This window comes from Lonchura striata, chromosome 2 (assembly GCF_050655825.1).
Source record: "Lonchura striata isolate lonStrDom1 chromosome 2, ASM5065582v1, whole genome shotgun sequence".
Taxonomy (NCBI): Eukaryota; Metazoa; Chordata; class Aves; order Passeriformes; family Estrildidae; genus Lonchura; species Lonchura striata.
The window spans coordinates 93,230,361-93,257,582 of NC_140704.1; the positions used below are offsets into that span (position 1 = coordinate 93,230,361).

General features: G+C 39.7%; 1 protein-coding gene across 1 annotated transcript; it reads left to right on the forward strand.

Annotated features, from left to right (window-relative positions):
* On the forward strand, positions 1-27,209 carry LOC110469679 (sodium-dependent neutral amino acid transporter B(0)AT3-like). Its single transcript, XM_021528651.3, is given in 12 exon segments — positions 1-183; positions 8,745-8,885; positions 10,463-10,600; positions 11,606-11,787; positions 12,192-12,302; positions 17,099-17,211; positions 17,478-17,606; positions 18,209-18,365; positions 19,596-19,800; positions 21,312-21,471; positions 21,938-22,100; positions 23,144-27,209. Coding segments are annotated over 12 exon segments (1,902 nt in total). The 5' UTR covers positions 1-26; the 3' UTR covers positions 23,390-27,209.
* The last annotated feature ends 13 nt before the right edge of the window (positions 27,210-27,222 follow it).

Here is a 27,222-nt window from a genome sequence, read left to right on the forward strand (position 1 = left end):
TAAGGAGCCACGGCTATTCCATTAAAATGTCGCAAGATTTATCAGCAACACCAGAAACCCCTAAAGAAGATGGCAGACCCAAGTGGGACAATAAATTCCAGTATATTTTAAGCTGTATCGGATTTGCCGTTGGCCTGGGGAACGTGTGGCGATTTCCATACTTGTGTCAGATACATGGAGGCGGTAAGATTGGAACGGGGCTTTGCCAAAATACTGAACTGCAATTCTCATTCAACTATACTAACTTCTGATGGGCATGGAAATTACTTAATTTATATCAGTTATATTCCTTTTTAAAAAACACTGATTGTCATTAATGTTTTGCTCCAGTTAATTAGCTCTTTCTATAGAAATGTATTTAATTATAGAATGATACGTTTGGTTAGGAAGACCAGACTGATACTGACCTGACTGATAATAGAACAAATTTATGTTGAAGTTTTTATACTGGTACTACAGCCCCAATGGAAGCAGGAAACTGAACCTGCAGCTGGCTACCTTAAGGAGAAATAAGAAGCCCTGGGGAGGCCTGAGGGAACTGAATTTCCCTTTGGGATGGTGAGTGAGTCATTCCCCACTCATGCTCTTAGAAGCTAGCTCATCATCTGTAATTACCCCTGCACAAAACTAAATTGTGCTTTTGGTTGTCTGTGAGGCTGTTTAAAATGCTCAGCTGATGGAGCAAAAACAGGAGCCTGCCAGGTGTCATGTGCCTGGGTATCACTTCCACAAAGAATTGCTTTAGAAGCAGACAATTTGGAAAATAGAAATGGATTTGAAAAGAGTACTTGGTAACTCACTGATCACAGAAGATTTTGAACTCTGCCACAGTAATTGTTTCAGACCAGTATTATTTGTTATTTTTCAATTAACTGGGGAAACTGAAAATTCACACCTGGAGAAACTGTCAAGTGACAGAAAACATCACCACATCCAAGTGTGTTTTACTGAGGTGTCTGTATTATTTGATGAACTAAATATATTTAAATCAACCAAGGAACCAAGAATGGATGTAGCCTGCAAAGGAAGGCATTTCAGAGAGAAGTAGCCACTTAGATAGGGACTATGGTAAGTAGCTCAATGAATGAGCTACAGCAGGTTGCATCAAGAGAAATAACCTTGGCAGGTGTAAGCAGAGAACTAGGAAGTAGGTAGAGATATTGCTGCCTATAGTAAGACAACTTCTGAGTCTCTGACTTTCCAAAAGTCCACTTTTTAAAGTCAACTTTAAAAATTAGACAAGATTTTTAGAGACAAAATGCAGAAAAGTCTCAGCAATTATCCAAGGGTTAGAAAACTTCTGGGACACAAAAAACCTTAAGAATTCAATCTATTTATGAAATTGAAAATTAAAGAGTATGTTTATCCTAGCCTATAAGCAAGAAAATGGAAATTATTTTGGTGGCAAGGAGCTTTTTAGGCCTGAATATGCAATAGCTGAGAGATACAGTTACACAAATAGAGAGAAGAAAAGACAAGAAGCAGTAGGTTAGATTCCTCCCAGGACACTTCATGGTTTCTATAATTTATTTTAAAAATGTGACACCCAGTGAAACCCCCACAGAAAAGTACCATCACTGGGTGGCTGGAAAGCCAGGAGTCACACTGTTTCTCTGTGTTTGTCCATGGGAATTATTGGAAAAAAAACCTGTCAATTCGGTTAATGATACTGGCATTAATGAGACATGATGAACATCCTTAGAGAGACATCCCCATAGCAGATATGGCATGAAACCCGCAAGGAAAATATTTTTATGGAGCAGGAGCTGTAGGTCAAATCCTCTACGGCATCTCAGGTGATCTTTCTATCTTGGAAAGCAAAGGGAAAATATTCAGGATTAAAAAATAACATAATAAAGCTAACATAATATGATGTTTTTGTAATGTAGTGAATGATTAACACAAAGTGCTCAGTGGAAAGCTTGTAAATCCCAGGCAGGGCTAGGGTCCATAGCAAGATGGAGCTCCTCCACACATTTCATTGCACAGAGCAGCTTCTGGAGCCACCAGCTGCAAGAGGCGTCACAAAATTTGTGCAAAATCAGGATTAAGATGAAATATTGTTCTACTGGCCGTTAAAAGGCTCTCACACTTTCCTAAGCAACAATTGTTGCTTCTCCATGGCCAGCTGTGGCCACTTGTGTTTCAACATCTTCAGAGCCCAGCCTCACTTCAGAAGATAGCAATGCTCATCTGCTCCTGAGGTTTGATCTCTCCCCTCCATCCTCCCTTCTGGGGTCCCCTGCATCCCTATCCTCACTGCCCCAAGAGAAGAATGAGTCTGGCTGCAAGGAGGTCACCTGTCTTATGGATTTAGAAGTGCTCAGAAAGTCTGCTTGCTTGTGTATCCAGCTCCAGAACTCCACTATTTCACACAGGAACCTTTAGGGACAAAAAAGACAGGGGGTATAGCAGGTTTAAAGAGAGTAAAAGCAGAAAAATGCTGCAGGGGTAAGGGCTGAGTTGCTCCTTTTCTCCCTGACTAGTAATGTTGCCAGTGAGAAACTAGCTTAAAATAGCCACCAGACTCAGTAATGGCAAACAGTTACTTTGCATCATCACCAACAGTGGCATAAGACAGTGGTGAATTAAGGTCAATGTATTGATGGGCAGACAGTGTTCGGTCATTACTGACCTTTCAACAAAGAGCTCAGAGAGTTCAATAGCAGGATGGACTCTCTAACAGAGTGCTTTGAGGTTTGTGAATAATTTATCCTAGAAAGCTGGCATTGGAAAAGCTGAGTGAGTTATGAAGATCACTGAGAAGACAGAGCTCTTGCATTTACATCTGTGTGTAAGGTAGCTGCATTTTTCTTCTGTTAATTTAAAGCAGTGACGTGGTTTGGGTTTGCATTTTCAAAAGCAAACAACTCAGGTGCAAAAGCCCAATAGGTTTTCAGGGGTACTGGAGCATAAATCCTGCATGTGTGCATGTGAAGATGTGCACATGGGAGAGACCAGCAGCACTGGGTTTAACTGGGAGCCCTGAGAGACACCATGGCTTTCTGCCTGCAGCCATAATCAGAAGCAGGAGAAACCAGGTATGGATATGGCATAGACATGCTTGAAGGCTGGATGGCTTCTGGGGTAGTTTTACAGCTGGTTCAGGTGATATCCTTGTTTCTGCATATTTTCAAAAACAAGAGATGAAAACAAGTGCTTGCACGTTTGTCTCGTGTCAGCTGTTCCCATCAGACCTCTGGCCCTGATTCATTGCACATTAGTGTTACTCAGTAACTCGGATCTAATATAATATCAGCTCTGCTGACATTTATCACCTGCTGCCGTTACTGATTGTTTGGGTTTATTGCCTGAGTTAAGTTAGTTATTTACTTTTCATGACTAATGGGTATGAAGGTTGTTTGCCACAGTTGGTAGAAACAAACACAAATGTTCCCAGGTAACTGGGATTGAAAAGAATTCTCTAAATAGCTCAGTAGAGAGTTTGTCACTTAAAACTGAGACACTAACAAGTCATACATCTATTTGTGTACACACAGAGTCATCTGAGTATACTTGAAGAAACCAACCCAGTTCTAGCTAGTACTGACTGCAGAGGTTTACTTTGGATTATAGCTAGTGTATATATATATATATATATATATATATATATATATATATATATGTCATATATATACATGCTTGCTTAACCCATGGGTATTAAAAGTGTGCCTGAGGCTACAAATTACTGAAAAATATCTGTAATATTAAATACAGTTCCTTCCTAGGAAAAGAAATACACAGAAACACTACTATAGGTAGCAGCAACCACCATCTAAATCCCACATTGCTACACACTACAGTCATGCTATAAAGGGCGAACTGTTTACTTCTGGGACAACCATTCATAACCCATGGCCTACTTGACCTTTTGCTCAAACTTGAACTACAGTGTACTGTGAAATGCCTGGCTCACTGTGTCCTCAAAAGGAAAATAAAACCAAAGAGGAACAAATTGTATAACTGAAAGATATTGTTAAAAAAAAAAAAAAAAAAAAGGCAAAACCTAAAACCAACCCAAACAAACATAGTATGCTGGGAAGAGCAGAATTATTCACTGTCTGACAGAAAAACTGGGTTACAGCTAGTAACAAACTTAATTTTTCTGGTTTATTAAATATATCTTGCTTAAACCCTTGGTGAAAAGCCATGACCTGTGGAGTCAATCCTTTCATAATTTGTTATATTTGATTGCCCTTTACATCTCAGGTTGGTGTGTGCTTGTATTTGAAAGCTGCATGCTTGCATCCTTCCCATTTCACAGGGGAGTTTGCCAAGCTTATTGTATGAGCTATCTGTGGGTGTTACCCATCTTCATCTGAATGACCATTGCCCCTTTGGTTTTCTGGAAATGGCCTTAGCTCCCTCACTGTAGGTCAAGGAGATTTATATAGTCATTTATGTGGGAAATTCAACCCTGCCAAGTTTCAGTCAGTGAGGTGTGTAATGTGGCCTGCAAGGCAATATCAGCGCCATCATAAGTGTGCTGCAGAAATACAATGCTTAGAGTAGCTCATATTTTCATCTGGATTGAGGTGTGTACAGAAGACAAAAAAGAGGTTATGAAATGTTATTTTCTAGAGAGGGTGGAACATTATTAAGTTGATTTTCTTCCTATCTGATGTCTTGATGTAATTCCTTTTTTGTGTTGACTACATCCCACTGCTTAGCCACTGAACTACCATGAAGAGAATGGGACAGGTCTGAAAATCCCCTTTCAATAGCTATTATCTTTTTCTCTGCATCTGAACAAGTAGTTCCCACCTATTGCATAAAATTGCATCAATTATCACAGGCATCTTGCCATTAAGTTCTTAGTCTTTTGGAAAAGTGCACCCATCGTCATTCCTCCTGTGTACCAACAGAACTGATGAAGTGGATCTCCGAATGCTTGCTGCATTTTATCACATTGAGATGTCCTTTCTGAATTTTTCAGACTCTACAGATGCATTTCCTTCAAAACTACTATTTTGCCACTTTCCAGGACATTTCAGTCTTTATTATAACTATTTTTTCTACTCCCAGATCTCTCTCTGAAGGAAAAGTATTATTCATGTTCTGGCCTTTCAAATGCTGCTGTGTCTTTGAATCATCATTTCAAATCACTTGTTTTTCTTCTGCTAGTTGATTCACAGGCACTGGTAAGATGCAAGACTGAATCATGGATCAGTTCTCCCTACAGTTTTTCTCGACCATTTAGGAAGCCTTAGTATCCCAATATCAAGCACACCTACTGGGTCTTTTTCTCTGCTTCTCACTGAGGCGCATAGACTTCTGCAGGTCTTGGTACACAGATTAGGAGGTTGCCCAGCTGATACTTCAAACTGCTTTACATTTCCACTAGCCCAGTCTGTTGGTCTCTCTTTCCAAGTGACAAACCCAGTTTGGTTGTCTCATTCTGCTTTGCTGGTCACCGACAACCAACTTTAGACTGCACTCTTTCCAGAGCCTGCTGGTTTCTGTCCCATGGAGCACTGGCAGCTCTCCCCAGGCTGCCTAGAGGTTCATGCATTTCCCCCCCAAGACTGTCATATGCAGGTGATACAACAAAGGTTGTGCCTTTCAAGTGTCATTTTGCTGGATATGGTCAGGCAGTTGCTGTCCTGACCTGATTTGCCAGTGCATTGCCATTGAGAGGTCAGATTTTAAAAACCCTCTGTGTATCTGAGTGTATCTGCTCCTTTCTTTCCTGTTGCTGTGGCTGTGGAGCTGTCTCCACTCCAGTGGTTCCTCAGCAATCTTGTTACACACTGGTGCTCCTTGACACTTGGGACTCCCTTGTTAATGACACCAGCTTACCAGTAGTGCAGTAGTTGCAGTTTTTGATAGTCTGATTTAGAAAAGCTTTTGTAGCCTTCTGTGCCTTTTCATGCGTATGGAGATTGTTCCATGACTTTCTGATATCCTTGTGCAGGATTCCTTCAAAATAACTTTTGACTCGTGCAAGTTTTGAAGAGTTTTGGGGGTTTCTTTCCCTTGGCTTTCTTTTAGTACCATGTGTATCTACTTGCAGGATTGATGCTTTATGAATCTTCAGTGTCTTTGTGACAGAAGGAATTGTAGACTAAAATTTTCCTAAGTCACACCCCAGGGATGCAACTAAATCATGCTTTGGCAATACTTTTTATTTTTATGGGTATTTGTCCAGGCTTTTAAAGTACTTAAAAATGCTTCACCACTATAATCTGAGTTCTGCTATTCCTGTGATTAACATCATATGTGTTCTGCTGAAGTTTTGCTGTGCTTGTATTTGAATGCTCTGTGTCTTACGGTTCTCTGCTTCTTGGATTTTCTGCCTGCATTCTCCATGGTTAGATTTCTCATGGCATTTTGTTAAAAGAGGTACTTACTTTTTACATTCTGGCACATCCTCCTCTGTCTATTAATCAGAGCCCGCAATTATACAGTGCTAGAAGGTTCCTACTCACTATTCCATATCCGATAGCTTACTGTTAATGTTTCTTCATGTTTTTCTATAGGTGGGGGATTTTATTGTGGAAAAGAGTAAACTTCAAGTGCTTCATCAGGCTCTCTGTTCTTTTTCTCTTTTCTTTTTGCCTAAAAATATTGTATGCAAAGGTATAAATAACTAAAAACTTTCTTTACACTACAAGCCATTTACTTGAATTAGGTTTGAGAAAAATTAATATTCATAAACCATTTATTGTTAGAAAGAAACATTCCTTTGCCATATTTTCATATTTGTAGATAGCAGAGTATTTTATATAATTCTCATGGAAAAACAGTATTTTTTTTCCCCAAGTATAACATTATGTTTTGCCATGCTGTAAATATGCCTGAAGATAGACACAAGCCGGCAGAAAGTAAACATGCTTTTATCAGCAGAATGCTGCCAGTGATTCAACTAGCAAACAGAAAAGGAGAGAGAGATAACAGTTTGCACTAATTATTACCCAGTGATTTCCCAGGAGATATGATATGGGAGATAGGCTGGTCTCTTAAGGCGTGCTCTGCTAGCGATGTCTCAGCAGGGATTGCAGTGAGACTGCTGCTGCCCAGAGCTGGTGGAGGGCCAGGCAGATGGATGAAGAAGTAGAGTACTCCATACTGCAGTGCTCTGGCCACTTGCCTCAATATTTTGCTCTTCTCAGGAGACAGTCCAAGGCACCAGACTGTCAGAAGGGCTGGGCTGGCATGCTCAGATGTGCTATGGAGAGGGATATTGCAGCAAGTTTGAAACAGACCACAGGACTGAGCATGGAAAGAGGTTACTGGGTTCTTCTTGAAGGGACCTTAAACTGAGGATTTAACATACTGGGAAAAACTGTGAGGTTCCTTTTTCAAATCTGCTTCTCAGTTAAAACATTTCAAGAATAGAGATCCTAAGGTGAGACATTTATTTCCAAGTCTGGCAGTTTATGAACAGTTCTTTGCTGAGACAAGCTTTGTAATTTTTGTTTCTATGCATAATTTGATAAAAAGCTGAACCATCCAACAACACACCTTCTCTGGCTGTTGTATGTATTTATTGCAGCATGTAATAAGAGGTAGCAAAGTTATTGCAATACAACACTAGCTCAAGAGATTAGATTTTATCTGCCCAGCCTTTCTAAATAGCCAGTGATTGCAGAACCCAGGCGCCATTCCAGGTGGAGACCAGAAATCCTTGTGCATTCCCCCACCTCTCTCTCAGGGCCAAAGACAGAGCATAAAGAAAGTTTCTAGAGCTGGAAAAGCAGAGCTGAGCAGACTCAGATATGAGGTCTGGAGGAAGATCAGAAATGGTAAAACAAGACACAGGTTTATTAACAAAGCTATGAGGAACACAGAATCTGTTCACATTTGTAGGAGGATGGGGAGGTGGCTGAGGCAGGACTTCTGTCTTTGTCTCCCTGAAAAAAAGAGACACTGTGGTCACAGTGGTTGTTGATCATGGCAGTAAACTTCAATCTATTCCACATTTCAATTTAATTGGACATTTGGGCAAGTGGTACAAACATACTGATGAAACTTCTGGTTTCATGAAAATCAGCACCTGTGCAAAGGAAGGGAGACCCAAATGTGTGTCCCTTCTGAGGGAAGGTGGGGGAAGTGAGGCATAGCACACACTTTAGCAGGAATCAGCCAGGCTGTTAGTAGGACTGGTCCCTTCCTACAGGCAACCAACAGGACACGCTGCTTCTGGCCCAAGGGAGATGTTGCGAGGAAAACAAAAAAGATGTAAAGGACACAAACTGGGAAGAAATGAAGTTTCATGGCTCACACATCTCAGAGAACAACTTCAGCCTTCCTTTCAGTTTTTCATTAGCTAGAGGCTCTGTGGTCTGAGCAGAGCTTCATGTAATAAAATAACCTGGTCTCTTGGGAGTATACAGCATATAATCCTGCTTTTCCAGTGCAGGATGGAGGCCTGAGAGCCTTAAGAAATGAAACAAGGCAATGCACTGAAGGGAAAACAGATGGAATAGGGGACAGGCAAACCCTTGTGCTTTATGAGAAGGACAAAAGAAGATGCTTAAAACAAAGGGAAATTAATTAAATAGTGAGGCTACTTATAATGGGCTGTAGCAATGCCTGAGGGAAGTGCCCTGCAGCACTAAGCATCCCAGTCCCTTCTCCTCCATCTTCACTACCAAAATTACCAGCAACAGATCTTACTTGTAGGTGTCCCTAGCAACGATCCCTCTCTCAACACATCCTACGAGGATTTTGCTTTATGAGCAGTAATTTCAGTGAGATGCAGAAAATCATGAGGCTTAATCACACTTAAATGTCTTTTTCAGGGGCTTTCCTGATACCATACTTCATCGCTCTTCTCTTTGAAGGAATCCCACTGCTACACCTCGAGCTGGCCCTAGGGCAGTGCCTGAGGAAAGGCAGCATTGGAGCCTGGAAAACCATTTCTCCTTACCTTGGAGGCGTTGGTACGTCTCTTCAGTCCCAGCTCAAGGAACTGCAGACAGCTCCCACCCAGCACTCACTTCCTGCAGACCTGTGCCTGATGTGTTTTAGGATATAAAAAGAAATGGGTGTTAGGATTAAAAAGATTTATCTTGTAATGAGGATATTAGGGGTGATTTCCCTAGAAACATTCAAGGCCATGTTGGATGGGGTTCTGAGCAACCTGGTCTAGTTGAAATGTCCCTGTCCATGGCAGGGGTGTGGCACTAAACGATCAGTAATGTCTGTAATGTACAGAATCTGCGATTCTGTAACTGTGTATTGCTCTCAGCAGGCGTTACTCCAGGCACATTTTAGAATCATTTGAAGAGCCTAATATGCAAAACTAATAACCTTTGCTGTGGGGAGCATAGTGAACATGGGCTCTGCGACTTAACACTACCCCATACCAACCATACCCTGGTGCTCAAGAGCTGTCTGCCCACAGTGCTTGCTCTTCTCTCACAGCCCTTCCAGGACTCAGTCTTCTCTGTCCATGAATAGCCAGACTTAAGGAAGGACAGAAAGACAGGAAATCAAGGATCCTAATACCTCCTAATGAGTCCAAAGCACATAGGAAGTCTCCCCTCCACAAGAGGGTAGGGCTACTGAAAAAACTTTATCAACACAGCTGGTTATGAGGGACAATCCACACGGCATTGTGCATCAGGCTGACATGCAGTCCTGTAACTGCCAGTTCTTTTCTACCTATTTAATATATTAAAGAACTCATCTGGGGCTCTGTGTCCACCATTGTTAGGCTGCAAAAAGTGATCCAGAATAGCCACCAGAGGTTAAGGAGGTTAAGGCATTGACATCTACTGGATATTTGAGATAACACCCTTGTGCCTGCAGGGCAAGGGGAAACTCCTGCATGCTTCAGCCAGCTCTGCTGGATCATGACCTGCTTTGAGCAGGTGCCTGAAATGGGCTTCGCACAGATGGCCCTGCCTGTGGTCCTGTGCGGGAGAAGGGGTGGGAAAAAGGAGTCATCTAAGGGCCAGAGGGCAATGAGAAAGAAATACCAAGCAGCAGGTGGTTCTTACAGCTAAACCCATCTCCTACAACCAGGCATGTTCATACTCCCTTTGCAAAAATGCAAGCAAGCGGAAACTGCGGTGCCGATATTCCCTCCTCATCACAGGAGAAAAACAGTGCCAAATTTAGGGCACCTATGCATGATTTGGGACAAGAGTGGCCTCATGCAGCTACAGCACACTATAAAAGTTTGATCTCTTTTGCTCTCTGCTATTACAGTTGTCCAGTATCATAGAAAACAATGGATTACATACTAGAGCAAAGATTTCAACCCTAACCTTCTGTGTAAGTAGAGTCTCAGCATTCCTGGAGCAGGGCTGGTGATCTGGGGGATTGTGCACCAGTGTTTGGCTACTGAAGACAAAAATGCCCATCTTTCATGGAAAATCTCAGGAGGGGGTCAGGGGGATGGAGAAGAAAATCTTGAAAAAATAGGAAATGAGAGCTTTTAGCAGCTAGTGCTGTTACTGACTGATAACTTTTCCCAAAGCTTTTCTGAAGTGAGATCTTGTGCTTTCTGTAGGAGTTGGTTCATGGATGGTGTCGATTCTGGTGAGCTTGTACTACAACACTGTTTTAACTTGGGTGATGTGGTATTTCATAAACTCCTTCCAAGAACCTCTTCCTTGGAGTGTTTGTCCTCTAAATGAAAACAGAACAGGTAAGTACACTTCCATGAGCACTGCTAGAAAAACATCAGACTCTGATGTCTAATCAAGAAACCACACTTCGTTTGGCTCCAAATTGTGCACAAGTCCTGGTTTGATTTCCTGTTAAAAAGGTACAAGAGTCATTGCGTCATGCTAGCTTACCCAAATTCATCATCCTCACCAGAACAATAGCCAGAAAGTCGTGAGTCCTTTTGCTTGATTTTAAAATGGGAAACAAAATAAAGAGAAAATTCTGTTATCCATTACAAAACCTTTACTAAGACTAAAGAGAGACAGTGTACATAAGCAGGATAAGGAAGAATGCTCTCAGGTTTTTAAAACTATTTTTCAGCTTCTTTTTTTTCTCAGAGCATGAGAGAGAACAAGTTCCAGGGCACAGCAAGAAAAACCACCTGAGTAAAAGGCTAAGAAAAAAGGCAAAACATAGTGGAATTAAACTTTCTTTTGGAGCCCTTAGGACTGTTCTAGAGTAGGAAGACAAATAGACATCACAGGTTGTGGTGTGCACCACATTCCCTGTTCCGTTTTCTTCAGGCACAGAGCCTGGCTGGGGAATGCCCACTCCCCTGCATACAGATGCCTGAAGTTCCTGTTCTCAGAAGTCCTGGAAACTCAAACCAAAGAGGGCAATGCCTGGGTCTTTCCACACCACAGGGCCATGACATAGCCAGGGGAGCCTGGACTTTGATGTATTCTCAGGTGCCTGGAGTTTGCTATGGTTCTACCAACTTGTAGCTATACAGCTAAAAATTTCATTGTTTTCACTACGATTAATTTAGATTTTACCTTCCACTGTGTACAACACTGTTTCAAGCTAGGAAGTTATCTCCTGTATAAAATGCTGTTGATGTTCTGGTAAAGGTAAGTCTAATAGTCTCAGCCTGCTGTGAGAGTTTGTCTTGCTGCACATTACAGACAGTGCAGAAAGTCCATCTCTGTATTAGATTTTGCAGCCCACAATTTATTCTAACACTTGCTACTTTTTATTTTTTCAGGATTCAATGAAGAATGCTATGAAAGCACTGCAGTAAATTATTTTTGGTACAGGAAAACTTTGAACATAACACCTGATATTGCTGAGAGTGGCACATTGCAGTGGTGGCTCATTTTGTGCTTAGCAGCTTGCTGGGCAATTGTCTATCTCTGCACCATCCGAGGAATTGAAACCACAGGGAAGGTATGGAAAGGGTAGAGAAGTGATTGTCCCACAGTTTGAAATCTTGCCCTCTAGTCACTGAGTTTTTACCATAAGGAAAGCCTTCCCCACTTACCACACTGGCACCATTCAGTGTGCCCCTTGTCCAACAAATTGAGAGCAGAAGTACAAGTGGCTTAAAATGATGCTTCTCTCCTTTTCCACTGCAAACACTTCTGCCCTACCAGCCTTCCCTCTCACAGTTTTAAGAGCCATTTTGTTACAAATATATTCTGCAAAAGTACACCCTGCTTATGTGAAAGATGGCCATATTCATCTGTAGCTGCCTGATCTAATATTATTATTATTGTATGTTGCAATAATTTAAATAGAATTTTTTGAACTTATTGCCAGTAACTCTCTGTCTTCTAATCTCCTTACTTTAGGCAATTTATGTAACAGCAATATTTCCATATCTGGTCCTGACTATATTCCTTATTCAAGGACTCACTCTACCAGGAGCCACTGAAGGTCTGATTTACCTCTTCACCCCTAATGTAAGTATTAGTATGAATTTTCCTTTTACTCCTCCTCAGATTTCATACCACTTGCCAACAACTCCTGATTTAGGTGTCTATCCAAGAGCTCAGCTAAGCTCTTTTTCTGAGATGAAGGGACTTAATTATTTTAATATACTTTCAGAAGAAAATAAGCAGCAAAGAACTTAACAGTTCAGTAGTGAGCCTATGAGAAAATACTGGAAAATTAAGAATGTTATGGATGCCTCAGTCTTTAATGTGTAAGTGAAACTGATGTGCTTCACAAGTACATGAGAAGGATGGGATTTCCCTGCCACTGCTACAGAACTTACACAGCTTTAATCTCTTAAGAATTCACAAAGAGAACAACTGAGGATTTATACTATAAAGTGATTTTTTGGGAGGTTGAAAGTAGTTTTCTCGTGCTCCTGTTTCTTCATATCATTTCTCCCCTCCCCATATCTCTTCCTGAAAGACAGAACTGCTGTAGAACAGCCCTTCTCCCATTTTTCTTAACTTCTCAAATGTTGAACTTCTCATATGGACAGCAGTTCCAGATACCTCCACATGCTGGCCATTTCAGAAGCACCTTTCCTACACTGTCCTTAGCAGCATTCCCAAATGCAAAGTCAAACTGTCCCACTAAGTGGTTGCTATCCACTAGAGGCTCCTCACAAGTCTGCCTTCATGGCTATAAAACTCCATGAATTGGTGGGTGTAGAGGAGGAAAAGCAGAACTCACTGACACATTCTTGAGCATCCGCTACCTCTGCAGCCACAGCAGTGCTTCAAACACAGGAGCACTGGATTTTTCCTTTCCTTTCCTACAACAAGAACACAGACTTTAAAGAAAACATAAGCCAAGAAGCTCAGAGATACTTTATATGCCAGGCTGGAAAGGGACAAGAGCAAGAGAAAGCTTAGATGCGACACTGTTTTATCCCTCTTTCTACAAGCCCAGTGGCACAGAAACTCATCTAAATGCTGCCAGAGCTCAGGGAAAAGTGTGGTATTACAGAAAATCAGGATATTCACTTACATTTTTGAAAGGCCAGACAGGACTATAAGAGCTTGGTGCAATGTCTTAGGGAAGAAAGCAGCTTTGACAACACAAACAAAACACGCCTTGGCCTGTTAGCAGTTGGTCTCAGCTAGGCTGTCAGGTTTCTCTGGAATAGCTCAGGCATTTTTGGAATTTAGTTTTCAATGATCCTGAACTGAATGCAAAAAAACTAGATTTTCTGTACTCACAAAGCCTGGAGGTATTGCAGTGCTGAGGAGGAGCAGATCATCGTAAAAAAACCAGATGGATTTGTACACTGGCAACAGAAGCCAAATGAAAATCCACCTGCAGTGAGCCTGCAGCTGATGGTTACCTGGTTTGAGGAAGCAGATCCTGGGGACATCATTGAAAAGTCATCTGAAGATGGTTCTAGTGATGTTCTTATCTACAAATGTGGAAAAGCTGATGCAACAGCCTGGTAAGTGATACCTGCTATCGGTGTTGCTATTGCACAGAAAGTGTAAGACAGATGGCTTTGTTAAACTAACCTACCAATTGCTACACAGGGTTATGGCACTTCAAGGACTTCAAAAGCATAGTAAGCACACAGCTTCAACATTGCCCTTCTCTCTTCATCCCCACAACTGCAGTACCAGTATTGCCTTTGCTGTTAGGCTATTCCCATCCTCCCTGTGACCAAACACCAGTTTTTCTTTTACACTTCTCCACAGGGGATGGCTCAATGTGAGTTGTAAAGGCTGTTAGGCAAAGATTTACTTGGCCCACCCAGGCTACATCAGTTTAAAAAACTGTAAAGCATATTTCTCAAATATGTGCTGTTTTCTTCTTATTTTCCTGTCTTTTTTCAGAAAAGTTTTAGCAAAATAAAGTAAGAATTAAATCACCTACTGTCTGTTTCAGCTTGCTTTTAAAATACATAAAATCAACCTTCTTGACATTCTTCCCTAATCAGAGGCAATATTTTACAACTTCTTTCCAACTCTGCAGTGCACCAGAAATTGTAGTTTCTCTGTAACAGCTGCTACATCCATTATCTTGTAACTGTGACACCTCATTGTTGCTTGTGAAAATCTGTGAAAGCAATACCTAGCACAAAAAGTCCCATCTTACCCAATTGCAACATCATAACCACTTAACTAAATTTGTTTTTTTAAACCACATTTTTAAAAGTTTATTCACTTTCCAAGTTTGTATTTTAGTTCTTGTTAATACATTATATATATACATATATGTATTAATATATATTATATGTCAATACCACATATTATAAAAGCATGCACATGGATTTTAATTATGCGAGGCTGTGTCACCCTAAATTTCAGAATAAATAATGACTACTTCTTTTCATTGACTTTCAGACATAGAGAAGTCTGATGGGTCACTCATCTTCTCAAAAGTCTTGGTTACTTGGAAAATAAAGGTGCCAAGAAAACAAAAAAGTATCCTGAAGTGACACTTGAGGAGAAAGCGGAAGTTATACAATGATGAAGCCTGGAACAGGCTGGAACAAGAAGCAGGAACAGACTTTTGGAAAGGTTTTTGGAAAATAAACAACCAAACGCAGCAGAAACAAGATTCCATCATGCATCAGCAAGAGTCTGCATGGTTCAGCTTCAGGGGATGCCCGTGTCACCTAAGGAATACAAATGTCTCCTTCTCCAGTGTCTTTCACTTTTGAAAGAGCTTCGGAGATTATAAATATTTGGAGGTTCTCTAGCAATGAACAATTCCAAGAACTTGGTTTGGCAACTGTTGCCTGTGCCCAGAACTCAGCAGCTATTTAACAAGGAGTGAGAATGCCAAAAAAAAAAAAAAAAAAAAGGAAAAAAAAATAAAAAAGAAAAACCAGCAGCACAGGCTCCAAATCCTCTATTTACAAAACCATTAGTTGTTTTTAAACTAAAATTACACATCACAGGGACCCCAGTAATTTTTAATTCTGTTTCTGTCTATGCTTCACATATTCAAGAATCCAAACATCTTACCACTCATGAGGGAGTAATTTCCTTTCCTCCTTATTCCCCTGTTCATTCATTAATGCTGATTGTATATCTTCATCCACATGTTTCTGGCACCAGCACATTTTTTCTTCTGAAGATATGCTTATAAAATCTGTATGCCATATAAATATAAAACAACACTTTCAACAATTTGCTGAAGCCCAGATAATAACATTGCCTGCCCATTATCTTTTCAAGTTTGGGGGTTGATTAACATCTTTTAGAGTCAATAAATGCACTGCATCTAGTACCAGTCTAAACTATCTCCAGACTCATTTGCCAAAGTTCTGTCTGAAAGCCAGACTTTTAGGAGTCGCATCTGTCAGCATCAACTGACTTGGCAGCACTTAATCAAAGTGTGAAGGCCACGGAGCCACGTGAGTGCCAAGTTTCTACACTGCAACAACACCTGCACAAGGTCCTGCCAGTGAGCTCTCTGGCCTTTGAGGGCTTGACTATGATCTTTCAAAATAAACCTCTAGAAAGATTTGCCTTTGCTGAAGCATTTCAGCCAGCAATGGTTCCACAAATCTGCTTGCTGTGTTGTGTTGTACAAGAGGTGACACTGTTCTGCTGAGGTCAAAGCACTGGCCTCCCTGTGGAGAGAGCACCTGCAGTAATGGCATTGTCTGAATCCATCCACACCCAGGTGGACCCATTGTTCTTGCTCCTCAAGCTCAGGCCAGCTTCAGAGAAACCCAAACTGCTATGAAGGGTCTTTTGGTGTACTTATCTCTCACTCCTGCATATGTTCCCAGTCATGGACTTGGATCACTAGCACAGGCACACAGACACAAAACACACAACTTGTCCTGCATGACTGGGATGCAGATTTGACTCTGTTGTAAAACTAAGTGAAATAGTCCACAGTCCCAGCATTACTTTTGAACCATCTAACTTTTAAAACATTCTCAGCAAAACATTCTTCTATTCCCCCTCCCTGATAATGGATCAGAGAGCAATTCACCTAGTAGGGTATAGCACATCACTTTGTAGTTGCTGCTGGAAAGTAATATTCATTGATCATGTTTACATTTTACACATTACTCATGTTCTATCTCTTTCTTTTATATAGATTTTAATGTCAAGACTCCTTAGTGGAGCTATTTAAAACTGCTTAATGTTCTCTGTAATCCACCAATCATTGCTTTTTAATTTACCTTGCTGTATCATACTGCCCTTACAACAAAATTAAAATTTCACTGTCAGTTTCTCCTTTTATCTTGTATTTCCTATGCTGACCTTCTATCTTTTACTGCTGTTTTCACAGACCAGATAGCAGATGCTGCACTTAGTAACTGTTCTCTTCTTGCCTACTTGTGCTTTTAGTCACTTCTATTATTTTTAAGCAAATTTGGACAGCTACGGAATCACTTCCCATCTTAAAACAGTGAAGGTTTAGTATTTGTTTATATAGTTCTAGTAAGCAATATTCTTTAACTGCAGTTTAAGCATGTGAATTTTTTAAAAAAAGAAAATTAATTGAGGAAAAATGTATTTTTTATTTTCCCTATTGTGTTCCTAGTGTCTATCACTTAGAACCACATTTTTATCATCAGACAGAGGAAGTGTACAATTAAAGAAGATTCTGTAATTGTTGCACACATTTAAATAGCCTCAGAACCCCTGTTTTACTGACCTGTTTAGTACATATTCCCATTTTCATAGTATTTAGATGGCAACACAGCCCAAAATTTCAGAATCAAAGTAACAGATGAGCTATGAGAACTGCAATAGAAAAATAAATTTTAATTTAAGCCTAATACATGCATTTCTTCTAATTGTTTCAGCTGAACACTTTGAAAAATCCTCGTGTATGGCTTGATGCAGCTACACAGATTTTCTTTTCTCTCTCTTTGGCATTTGGAGGGCTTATTGCATTTGCAAGCTACAATCCAACAAAGTGAGTAGAACTACAAGCTTTATTAGCTGGCTGAATTCTTGCTGCATTTTGTGCAATTTCTTTATATTTTCAAAATGTTTTCCTTAATTTTTCTAAAGGATCTTCAGAAAAGTATCTGTCTTTCTAAATGGCCCACTAGATTTTCTAACAGAAGGGGGGAGGGAAGGAGAAAGAAATTGAAAAAAAACGTTTGCACAAATAACTGCATCACAGATAAGAAAACCTGCCTTTTTTAATCACTTCACTTGTTTGAATGCTATCTCTAGAAATGACTGTGAAAAGGATGCTGTGACAGTAGCAATTGTGAACAGCATGACATCTCTCTATGCTTCCATCCCAGTCTTTTCTGTTTTGGGATTTAAAGCAACCACAGCCTACTGGGACTGCTTGGACAGGTGAGAAAGCTGTGTTCCCAAAGTTATACTGTGGTTTCAGTGCCTAAATAGATAATGTGTTATTTGAAAGGCTGGTATTTTGAGAATTTATTTTCATTAGAAAGGAAAAACATCTGTATGGAGAAACTTAATGTAAAAATATGAATTACTATGGGACTGAGTCAAGGATGATAATTTGTAAGAATCAAGACAAATTACAGAACAACCCATTTCAAGTAGTGCATCAAGGTTTGCACCTTATTCTCAGGCTAGCATTAGAAGTAGTAAAAATCCCTTCCTTTTTCTATTTCCCTAGAAATTGATTTCACTAACTTATTAAACACAAGAAGTAGAAATGGTCTGGAAACCTGATAAAAATGTTTTAGAGACTGAATCTGCATAAAGTACTCAGAGTTTTTGTCTGAGACAACATTAAATAGTCTGAGTATTTTCTACTATTTTATATATAAACTGACAATTAAAATTTTCTTTTATATTGTAAATAGCAGCACAGAAAGTAAACACAACTTTGGAGTATCATCTGAATACACAGCATAGCATTTCCAGCCACATCATCTGCAAACTTTTAAACTAAAGTTTAAATATGTTGGCTTCTCTGGCAGGAACATTATCAGTATCATCAATGAATTTGATCTTCCAGAAGAAAGCATCATGCGACAGAACTATACATCCTGGATTAGTTTTTTGAATTCATCATATCCAGAAAAAATTGGTGGACTCAACCTGAAAAGCTGTGATCTTCAAGAATTTCTTGATCAGGTACCATAACTGCTTTCAACAGGTAATCCTTAAATAAAGTTATGTAGAAGGATTGGTATCTTCCCTTTTCTTATAAGTACACATACTCTGTTCTACCTGCAATGATATATCACACATAATCATGCAACAAATCAATCTTTCAACATTTAAAATAACAAAACTGCTGTAGGATAGTCTGAATGTATAGCTGTCTGTTATGGCAAACAAAACTACACATTATTACCACAAAACTGATCTTCCAGGGTGCTCCCACCAGTAGTCTACCATAGACACTACATTCAGTCCTAGTTTGGTTTACAGAAATAAGCATAATGGGGGAACACATCTAGATGAAAGATTATAGAAAAAGGATGCTGAATGGGAATTTCCTAAATCTGTATTTAGGAAAGTATCGAAAAATCCAGTACAAGTACACTGTTTACAACCAAGTACATCATGAGTGCCTCCTTATTTTCCAACCTTCCTATAACATTTGCCCTACCACTAAACACAGATGTCTCTTCTCCGTTTCCTTGTCCTACTTGATTCCACTTGCTCCAGGGATCCTGTCTGGCACAGTCAGTGTGTGCTAATGCAGGACAGGCCTAACATGCAATAATGGTAACATAGGCTATTTTACTCACATGATGGAGAAGTCCAAGGACAACATTCCAGCCCTGGTACAAGTCAGTTTCTTTTGTCTCACTTCTGATGGTATCCATTTCTCATTATTTCTCATTTACAGTTTGAAATATTTTACTTCCAAGTTATAACAACATTAGCATTTTTCAATGCTTAGATTTCAATATCCTTGTCATTGGGAGACTAAATCAAAAGAAATTTGGTTGAAACTGGCTTTTTCCCTATTAGTCTTTTCTGCCTTGGCCATTATAAGGGGTTTTGTGACCAACGATTCACCAATTCTCTTCATGTTAAAAATAGTAATCATATTCTTATTTACACCTCTTTCTTTCCAGAAGCTTATACATCATAGATTTTTTTAAAAGCACATTTAAGATGGTACTAGCAAAACAATTTCTATTACAACTCTCCAGTCTGCTTTACTCCAAACCCATCTCTCTGCGCAGGCTAAAACTCCCCACTGCCCATTTTCTCAACTATGGCTGCCACGGAGGCCACAGGGTGACCAGCAACCTTGACTACACAAAATGACAGCACTGTACTATAATTACTTTATGCATGAGAAATGACATTGTAATGTGTATTTTGATCTGTTTGTGAATTCTGCAGAGTGTCTCAGGAACTGGCTTGGCTTTCATAGTTTTCACTCAAGCTATCATCCTCATGCCAGGCTCCCAAGCCTGGGCCATCCTGTTTTTCATAATGTTGTTCAGCTTGGGCCTTTCTTCGATGTTTGGAAACATTGAGGGTGTCTTCACTCCTCTTCTAGAGCTTCAAATTATACCTAAATCAGCACCTAAAGAGTTATTATCTGGTAAGGTATTTACTTTGTTCAAAGAAGGTTACTTCCTTACAAATGTACCAACTACTAACTCCTTCATTAATATCACAGAAGAATTAATAATTTGTAATATTATTTTAGCTGAATGTCACAGTGTAAAAGTAAGGGCAGTGGATTGTGTTTGCAGAAGGTAAACAGAGAGATAAGGTAGCAGTTATGGCAGAAGCTGTCACGTGACAATATTATATTGCCTTTGCCAGTTCTTTTCTTAGTTTGCAAGTTCAGCTGTTCCAGTATGAGAAAGCTTGTTAAATTGCTATTCCTGGAGTCCAGTCCACTCTGAGCTGTTCCAGTCATCAGGAAGAGCCTTACCTTCCCTTAAGCTGTTGGCACCAATACAAATCACTCTAAGGCACCCAATAGGGATCATTCATCCCTATTTCACCCAGGTCTATGCGTCAGAGTAGAAAATTACCACTTGAAAAATGAGGAATGAAGGTGTGTGATCCTGTTCTCGCACCAAAGCTGGAATCTTTTCAACCAGCCACAGTTATTGAACACAACCTGCTCCTTAAGAACCAGACTTGATGAGAGTCTGAGAGATCCTACTGTGAAACTAGTCCAGAAAAATCCATGGCAGTTACAAGAAATGGATTAATATTTCTGCAATGTGCCCTTTTAAATTCTTATGGGAAATATTGCTGTCATGTCTTTTGTAGAGTCTTCCTGTGGCATCTAAATTGTATCCCTAATTTTACAATTCTTCATGTAGAAACAAATTTATTCCCAACTTGATGAGTTAACAATATAATTTTTAAATTGATTTGTCAATTATGAACTTTAGAAGAAAAAAAAGTCTGGAGCCAGCATTTTACGGAATTGAACCACAGGCCATCTCAGGGTTAGAAGCAATTAGCAACACATTAGAAACACATACAAACTGATTTGTAGCCTGTGTCTGTGTCCAGCAATACCTTTATTCCCTCCTTTCCTTCCCAGATTTCCTCTCAATTACCCCAAATCTGAATCTTGGCTAAAGAGGAACTGGCTGTACAGAAGTGTGCTGAAACCCAAATGATACATGCTGGAACTTAAGGGACACACACATTTGTAACTCTGAGCATTTTGAGGAAATGGGACAGAAATCCAGGGAGTCCTTTCACTTCTAAGGTGGCACCTGCCTATAGTTTAAGCCTATGGCTACATGGAAATGAGGCACTTGAAAGTCACTACAGCACTGAAAAATTAACACTGGGTCACAGCACAGCCCAGGCTGTCTGAGGGAAGGAAGTATGAACAACTGAAGGATGCTCTGAGTCACATGAATGCACTCCTCCTGCAACAGTAGTGCTCTTGGCCAACACACAGGGGAAAATTGAGTTTGGGAAGTGGTTGATTAGTTCCCCTAATTAGAATATAGCTTGTTGTAACTCCATAGACAGGGAGAGAATAAAAATTATTAGAATAAGAACAAAGCAATTTAGAACAAAAATAAACCAACCAAGTTCAGTACTCCAGTAACAAAGATATCTTTTTTTCTTCAGGTATAATATGTCTAATTAGCTTCCTCATTGCTCTGTGTTTTACACTGCGTTCAGGGAGTTACTGGATTGACATTTTTGACAGATATGCAGGTTCAGTGCCTCTTCTCGTCATTGCTTTCTTTGAAGTGATTGGAGTTGTGTACATCTATAAAATTAAAAGGTATGTTGGAAAGAGATAGGATTTTTTTCTTGTAAGACAAAAATGCAGCTCAGGTTGCAGTAACTTTAACCGTGACCTGATTTGATTTGGTGCTGATAACAGAGACGTCCTAGCATGCTATGTTTGTTCCTTGGCAATTTCGTCTTTTTATTTTAAATATCTGAATAGTTTACAGTACTGCGGCAATATAATCATCATTTATTTATGCTTAGAAACCTTACACTAGGTGCTCAGGTAATTAAACTGACAATGTAAATTGGTCATTCATCTCTGGTATGGCTCAATAAAGACCTACTTGAATGATACTATTATTTACTCAAGTAAGTAGTGCGTTATTAAAGAATGGTGTAGAATAGAAAAGATTTACAGTACTGTACTCTGTTTCCAACTTACAGGAAGCTATAAAAAAGGGAAACTGTTACCACTCTAGATCTGATGTCATCATAAACATGCCTTCTTTTACAAGGTTCAGTGAAGATGTGGAATGGATGACCGGACGAAAACTCAATCTCTTCTGGCAGATCACATGGAGGTTTATTAGCCCTCTGCTCCTGCTAATTGTCTTCATGGCCTTTGTTACTCTTCAGATGCAGAAGTCGCCAAGCTACACAGCCTGGAACCCGAAATATGTATGTGTTCAAGTATTTTAAGAACTTCTAATAAAAGGAAGAATGATCTATTTTCCTCCCTTACCAGATCCTTTAATATCATTGTTATCTACCGCTTACCCATTGAAAATAGCTTGAAGTGATGTAGTGCTCAGAATGAGAAGGCTCCAGTGTGCAAAGAGGTTACACATACTAAAACATGTCTCCTCTTGAAGTGTCCTGCTTATTCCATGCTCCAACATGTCAGAGTCATTCCATACCCACAGGGGGTTCTGAGGGAGAACAAATGCCTGAACAAAGCTTTACAGCATAACAGATGTCAGGGATGAAGGCATTTCTCAGTCAGAACTACCAGTATCACTGGGGCTCTGGTGAATATATCAATGTATACTTTAGGCAGACAGACAGGGAGGCAGTGGTCTGAGTATAGTGTTGATTAATTCAGAAACAAAGACATGTCCATGCTGAGAACATTTGATCTTGATGTCACTGTCTCACATCAATTGCAGTTTCTTTGACCCCTCTCATATACACCTTTGTGTAGGGGTTTGAAGATCAATTCTGTTCTTAAACTATATGAGGATTACACAGGAGCAGTGTCTCCCTCAAATGCCATCAAATATCTATAATCCCAAACAAAATTTATAGCCACAGACTTGCAGAAATTGTTTTATCATCATTCCCTCAATATCTCCGATATACATCTTCCCTATCTGACAAAGAACATGCTAAGTAATTGTTGAAATCAGTTAAGCTTTGAGTACAACAAGAATGAACACAGTTTAACCAAGAGAGGGTGAAGATTTGATAACTTTGGGCCATCCTCATATCCCTAGGAATGTGTCACAATTCCAGCTATACATCTTTGAAAGCATAAAGCACTTAGAGCTGTCTCTAGGCCCACAAGAAGGGTTTGCAGAGGACGCAGCCACTGACTGCTACTGCAGACAGAGTAGAACTTGCTATCTTTACTATAACAGTGAAAGAAATCAAAAATAGAAGTCATAGCAAAATCTAAGTCTACCTATGAATTATTTCTTTTGCTTGCTTTTTTATCTCCACAGGAAGGTTTTCCCATGAAAGAGGAGAAGGTTTATCCACCTTGGGTACAGGCCATTTGCGTGCTGTTGGCTACCCTTCCTTGTGTGTGTGTACCTCTGGTAGCGCTTTTCCACCTGGTCAAACAAAAGCGCAGAAGCAAGAGCCCAAACTTCTTACCACCAGAAGTCTTCTCCTGTCAGGGGGCTAACAGCAACTTTTCTCCTCCAAAAGAATAAATATTTATTGTATCTGTCTGTAAGCAAAAATAAGACAGCCTTTGTTAGACATTATTAGCTGTCATTTAGCATCATCCAACCAACCTGGTATACACAGCTCCTATGCTTACAGCAATCACTACACTCTGTAAACAACGCTGTTGTGGTTCCTTTAATTTCAACCAATTGCACAGCTTCATGTATCTCTCCAGCCAGAATTTGAACTTGGAAAGCCTATTAAGTATTGCTGCTTGCTTCTGTCCTTCTTCACTTTCAAAAAACTGGTCTGCTCCCAAGGATCGGCAATATAAATTGGAACACAAGCACCTACAGTTTCATTCACTGCCCTGTGCCCCTGCTCCAGGAGATGCAGAATGGGAGCCCTCTAAGATAAGGACTGCTCTTTTCCACTACACTCTAATTTTTATAAATCTCTATATACACTTAAACAGCAGTCATTTTGTGATTATTTCATATTCTCAAACATTGCAAAGAGCAAAGATAAAGCATCAGCAGATAAAAAGAATGTTAAGTAAATCTGAGCACTTAATTCTGCACAAATATCTTATCTTAGCAGATTCCAGAATTTATTCTAGTGGAAAATACTGTAAAAAAAAGTCTCAATTTTTCCCCCTTTATTTCTCATACTGAACACAATAGCTGAATAGCATAACAAAAATACAGATGTATAGCAGCCTTTCAGTGAGCTGCAACCTTACAGGACAAGACAAGGAAATTAACGTTTACCAAAAAACAGGATTTCCTGTACTTGGCTCCACATCCTGGCCACTCTGTAGTGCTGGGAGATGAAGATTCCTCTTGTCATGATACTTGAGGAACCAGCAGCCTCTGAAAAAATATGGGGAAAGTATGACAACACCTTCAGGCTGAGTAACTGAGTCAAGGAAGAGAAAGGATTAATGCTATAAAGCTGTAAATACATAAATAAGAATTTTTAACTAACTAAAGCATACATCTTATATTCACATTTCTGACTACAGGTAGCTAAATGTTCATTAAAATCCTACAGGCAACTATATGCAGCAGGTTTAAGTAGTCAGAGATCTGTTCTTAAACAAAAACACATCCAACTAATAGAGAGAGAATCTGAGAAAATAATTAAACTAGATCTAAAAGACTTTAAAATCTATGAATCCATCTTGAGTTACTGTCACGGTATCCAGACTTGACTTTTGAGCTGTCCCTTCCATTCACCAGAAGAGAGACTTTATGGATTACTGGACATGCAGTTCAACCCAGGACAGGATTCCGGGGGAGGACAATTTTCAGCTCCAGTAACTACAAATGATGGCTGGGAAACACAAGCTGAAGTTACTGTTTAGCTCAAGTAGGCATGTAGTAAAAAGTGTTGAGCAATCCTTGCAGGAACACTGCTTATCTGTTGCTAGTGCACTTCCAATGTTACCTCTACCAAAATTCCCATGCCAAAACTGTAGCCTTATTCCAATAAAGTTAGTGCTACAAGCTCCCCTTCTTATTCATGAATAAGAAAATAGGTACATTTTCCTCCGGGTTATCTGAGGAAGCACATGTATACAATCAGTTTCTGCTCAGTCTTTCCCAATCTTTTATCTCCATATTCCATCAAATCTTTGCTCTAACAGTCTGCCATGAACTCATAATGTTCTGACAGACAAGACTTTCCTAGAATTGTCTAGGCTGCAAGAATCACCTGGGTTCTTTGGGGGTAAAAGACAAACACAACCATGGAGATGTTCAGCCTTAACCAGAATCCACAGCCCTAAAACAAGGAGATCAATTGCCTATTAAAGGAAAAAATGTCAGAAGGATCAGTGGAACAGCACTATTAACAGGGACACATCCAAATTAACATAATACAATTAACTGAAAACAGATGCAGAAAGAAAAGCACAATCCTTCTGGAACACAGGCAGTTTCCTGCATTGTGAAATTTGACACCTACCTCAACCAGATCCCAGTCCATGCTTCCTTCCCAAAAGGAAACAGTGGAGAGAAGAACTTGTTTGATGGATGCATCCAAGATATTGTGATCTCCCCTAGAGAGGCTTCTGTCAAATTCCTTCCTTACAGCTCTGTAGACACACTAAAAGCAAATGTCAAGCCCTATTTCTCCCCTTCCCCATTTAAACCCTCCAACAAGCTCAACTTCCTGAGTGAACCTTGCAGCGCAGGTTGTGCAGAGTTACATTCAGTGGTTTAGCTCTCGATCCCTCTACTTACCTTCTCTTAAATACTGAGACCTTAACCTTCACCACAGCTCTCAAAGATTTTGAAATTTTCCCAGCTGTACAATGATTGTTGAAAATCCGCATTACAGATTCAGAATGCTCCTCAGGTAATTCCTTTAATATTTCTAGATTCAAGTTATTCACTCTACCCAAACGTTTCCTGTCAGCAGTTGCTGTTTAACGCACTGCTTTGCTACCAATTAAGTAGAATATATTTTACCACCACAATGGATCACACTATTTCTTTTAGAACAGTTCTGTGCCAGAATAGTTTTATGGAATATTTCTACCTTTCCAACATTATAAACATCTATTTTTAGAGCAAAAACTGTATGTCTCTGCCATGGTTAATCTATTCCTTACACATATACTCTCTATATACATATACTCAAATACTACACAAATATAGTATTTTCTTTCCATTATCATAAGCCACAGCAGCAACTTCAAGTTGCCAGTACAGACTGCCAGCTCTTCTTCAAATCTCCAAATTCTCCACTTGCTAAAACACATACCAGTTTTACTTTACTTTCACTTGTCTTTTTTGGGGAAGGATATTTTTAATACAATCTTCTCTTGTGATTTCTACATTGTATTTGTATCTGTTTACCAACAGCTACTCTTTAAAACTGATGACTCAGCCAGTAATTGTTGGGAAAGGCAAACATCAGCTCGGAGAATTGCAAGCATTACCCTGTACTCATTCTTATAAAATAACACCTTCAGCTCAGACCACATCACAAGTTTATATTCTCACAGAGAAAGATGGGCTAATTCAAGCCATCAGTGAAGTTAACATTCCCTCCTTTCTTCATGTTAGAGCATCTTGCTGTCTCTTCCTGCCACAAGATCCCATAAAATAAAGCTTTCTGCACTACCAGACCTCTCTTATGCAGTTTTGTCCCTGACAGTGCTCCCTCATCCAGTATCATTTAGACCACTGAGGGGCATGGGGGTGTTTAAAAGTTTGAGCTGCTGGCTGAAGAGCAGGAGTGTTGGTTTTCATCTCTAGTAGGAACAATTGCTCTGTGACTTTTTAAAAATGTATTTTAAGAGTGCCACTTCACAGACAGAAAAAACCCAAACCTGTATGACTGACTGTACATTTTGAACTGAGTCATGATGTTACTGAACAGACTGCAACACTGCAATTCAACTACCAGTCCCTGTGTGGTGGGGATTTGCCAGGGATGAGGCAGCCATGACTTCTCTGGGCAACCTCTTTCAGCAAGTCAACATCACAATAAAGAATTTCTTCCTTATACTGAATGTAAACCAACTCCCACTTTAAAGCCATTCTCCCTTTTTCTACCACTATATGTCCTGGTAAAATATTTGGTTTTGGAGAGCCAAAGATATGCAAATAGAAAAGCAATATACTTGGTATATTATCTAATCAAGAACTTTTGTTTTGTAGGTATAAACGCACCAGCATCATTCTGTACAATACTGTACTAAAAATATCACTAAGTATTCAAATAAATAAAACATACACCAAACATAATCAGCTTGGACAGTGAAATTCTGGCATATATTTTTGTCATCTGCAAAGCATAAAATTTCTAGCCTCTGCATCTTGCCATGAAATGCATTTGCCCTGCGCTTGTTGTGTCATAAACTAGTATATTAAAGATTATTATAAAATAAAGGCCATGG